Source organism: Amphimedon queenslandica, unplaced genomic scaffold, assembly GCF_000090795.2.
Source record: "Amphimedon queenslandica unplaced genomic scaffold, v1.1 AMPQUscaffold_13487, whole genome shotgun sequence".
NCBI classification, from domain to species: Eukaryota; Metazoa; Porifera; class Demospongiae; order Haplosclerida; family Niphatidae; genus Amphimedon; species Amphimedon queenslandica.
In genome coordinates this window covers 208,183-210,726 of record NW_003546277.1, presented here as the reverse complement: position 1 = coordinate 210,726, position 2,544 = coordinate 208,183, and the positions used below count along the sequence as shown (strand labels likewise).

At 33.8% G+C, this 2,544-nt stretch overlaps 2 protein-coding genes across 2 annotated transcripts in view; both read left to right on the top strand.

Moving 5' to 3' along the window:
- LOC109580531 (uncharacterized) overlaps positions 1 to 78 on the top strand; it is a 22,152-nt gene extending 22,074 nt beyond the window's left edge. The window contains exon 3 of the mRNA XM_019993804.1: positions 21 to 78. Within this exon, the coding sequence (XP_019849363.1) occupies positions 21 to 78 (58 nt within the window). The remainder of the gene's footprint in view (positions 1 to 20) is intronic.
- On the top strand, positions 12 to 2,525 carry LOC109580530 (uncharacterized). The gene is made up of 9 exons (XM_019993803.1): positions 12 to 288; positions 345 to 478; positions 530 to 689; positions 741 to 959; positions 1,006 to 1,895; positions 1,945 to 2,027; positions 2,104 to 2,235; positions 2,314 to 2,367; positions 2,412 to 2,525. Exons 1-9 carry the CDS (start codon positions 80 to 82, stop codon positions 2,523 to 2,525), a joined length of 1,995 nt encoding a protein of 664 aa, XP_019849362.1. The 5' UTR covers positions 12 to 79.
- The last annotated feature ends 19 nt before the right edge of the window (positions 2,526 to 2,544 follow it).

Sequence of the window (2,544 nt, the reverse complement as noted above, 5' to 3'; positions counted from 1 at the left end):
ATTTGTTCCTTAAAAATGAGAAAGTATTGCCACTTTAAACTGGAGCCAAAAGCAAGCTCCATGACTCCATTGAATTGATATGTCTTGTTATTGTGGGAGTCTGGCTCTGCTAGGAGTGTACAAAGGAAATAAGCAATTCCAACAATCCAAACAGAATCCATACTATGATCATCATAAAAATAGTTGTGCATACAGAATCCATACACAACCTATCCTAAAGATGCTGCTCTCCGTGGTCTTGCTTCTCTTCATCTCTTATTCCACTGCTAGTGATACCTATCCAGCCTTGTAAGTAATTTTCTGTAATAATTTTCTGACTAATAATCTTTTTGCTATGTAACTAGCACAGCTTCATTCAGCATAAACCCGATAAAAGAAAACTGTACATATTATATTTCAGTGAGATACAAGAAACCAGGAGATGACAGTTTCACAACTTTCACTCCATGGTACTTAGCCTATGCCATAAATGGTTCAAGTCAGTATCTACTGATAGAATATTGTACATTTTGATCATCTTTACAATTAGATCTAGTTTGCAATGAGAATAGAAAAATTGTCAGCTTGCAACTCCCCAATGACAGTGAAGTTCAGTATCAGCTTCAGATTCAATCTGATGATATCTCTGTTACTGATTGCTGTATCAATGCTAGTAGGAGGGTTAGATTTGACTACAAAAATGAAACAAAGTATTACAATTAAACAATTGAATCTATAATATCATTGCATTTTTATTCTAGGTTCTACGCCTATAAAAACTTTTTTTGTGACACAAATGAACTTTGTCCAAATTCTTCATTTCCTACAAGAATCATCAAGGTAGGACCTGATTTCAATAAACTTAGTCCTGCTGAGTCAAATTGCTCAATGCTGATCAATAATGAGAACATCAGTGTACTATCTATGGGGGAAATTTGGGGCAATGATACAATGTTACCAACCCAATCTAAAGGAAGCAAGTAAAAATGGTTTAGTCTTATGTATGACTGAATGTCTTGGTTATAGTACAATTAGATTTTCCCTTAAAATGGATGGATGTGTTCGACCCCTTCCTATTAATTCTGCTCCTAATCCTGTCCTCCTCTCTATGATTACTGATCAAAATGAAACAATTCATTTAGCTTATTATGCACCAGTTGGTTATGATAATTGGATATCAAATATTACTGGGGATTTATCTCTGAACAATATTTCTATTTATTCTCCTAGATCTCATGATGATGTGACTTTTATTGAGATTGATATTAATGACACTATTGAAGGATTTTTATTAGTATGGACACAGTACCACTATATACCTGAAGGGGAACATTGGACTGTAGCATTGAGAAAGAATAATAAAACCTTTATTAATGAACAACAACTTCATTGCTACAGTAATGGCAAGCCAAATGGTGATAATAGTTGGATATCAATGAAATATGGGAACGGTTCTTCTCCTCGTGTTGTTAGTTTATGTTTTAAAAGAAAAGGTTATAATGATGCTACATGTCCAAACTTCACTATTCCAGTTAATCCAGCTCCATCTTCACCTAATGTTGCTCATGATAGTATCACTTGTATATCTAGTGAAATGACTACTTCACCTAATGGTGTGACTAGGTCATCTAATGCTGTAACAACCACCAGTATAATGAGTTTTACCAGTTTCTCTTTTACCAGCTCCTTATTTGTCACTTCTTCCATTCATTCATTAAGCACTGAAATTAGTGAATCCTTGTCACCATCACCCAGTACTAGAGGCACTTCTTCTTTTCCATTTGCAACTAGTGCTTCTATTCCAATCAGTAGTTCTACTAGTTCTCCTAAGCCATCATGTACACCTGATGGTGTATGGCCTGAGACACAGGCTGGAGAGATTGCTAGAGGAACATGTAAACAAGGAATATTCAATGGTATCTCATATATAATAATTATACTGAATACTTTGTTTGCCTTTATTAGCTACAAGACATTGCAGAGATAATGGTACATGGGGTATCATCAATTGTAGTACTTCTGAATCCTTTGATAAAATACTTGAGAAGGTAAGACAATGACAAATTATGATACATATCATAGTATGAGTATTTGGTATATCATTAAGTGTCAATATTCTCATAGGCTATGAATGATACTGAAGCTGCTCTTAACTCATTAAATGATAATTTGACTGATATTAATGTCAAGGAAGTAGCTGTTTTATTGAATATTATATCAAATTTTTCGCAGAATTTTACAGAAGATCAGGCAGGGGTAAGCAATTTAAGATAGCAGCATTCTTTTTGATTGATACTTTCGATCATAATCATTAATTTATGTTTATTATGATAGACAGCTTTGAGTATTGTTGATGGAATATTTGCAATGGGAATTGATGGTCCACAGGTATGTCCTTATGTACATTTAGTATCTTTATTGAATCAGTAAAGGAGGATAAAAGGAATATTGGCAGCCAATTGATAATGACAATGGATAATATTGCACTGAAATTACAAGAACCTGATGTTAGTATCTCAATTGGATCCATTGGTATGAATACATGACATTCATTCATTTAATTGA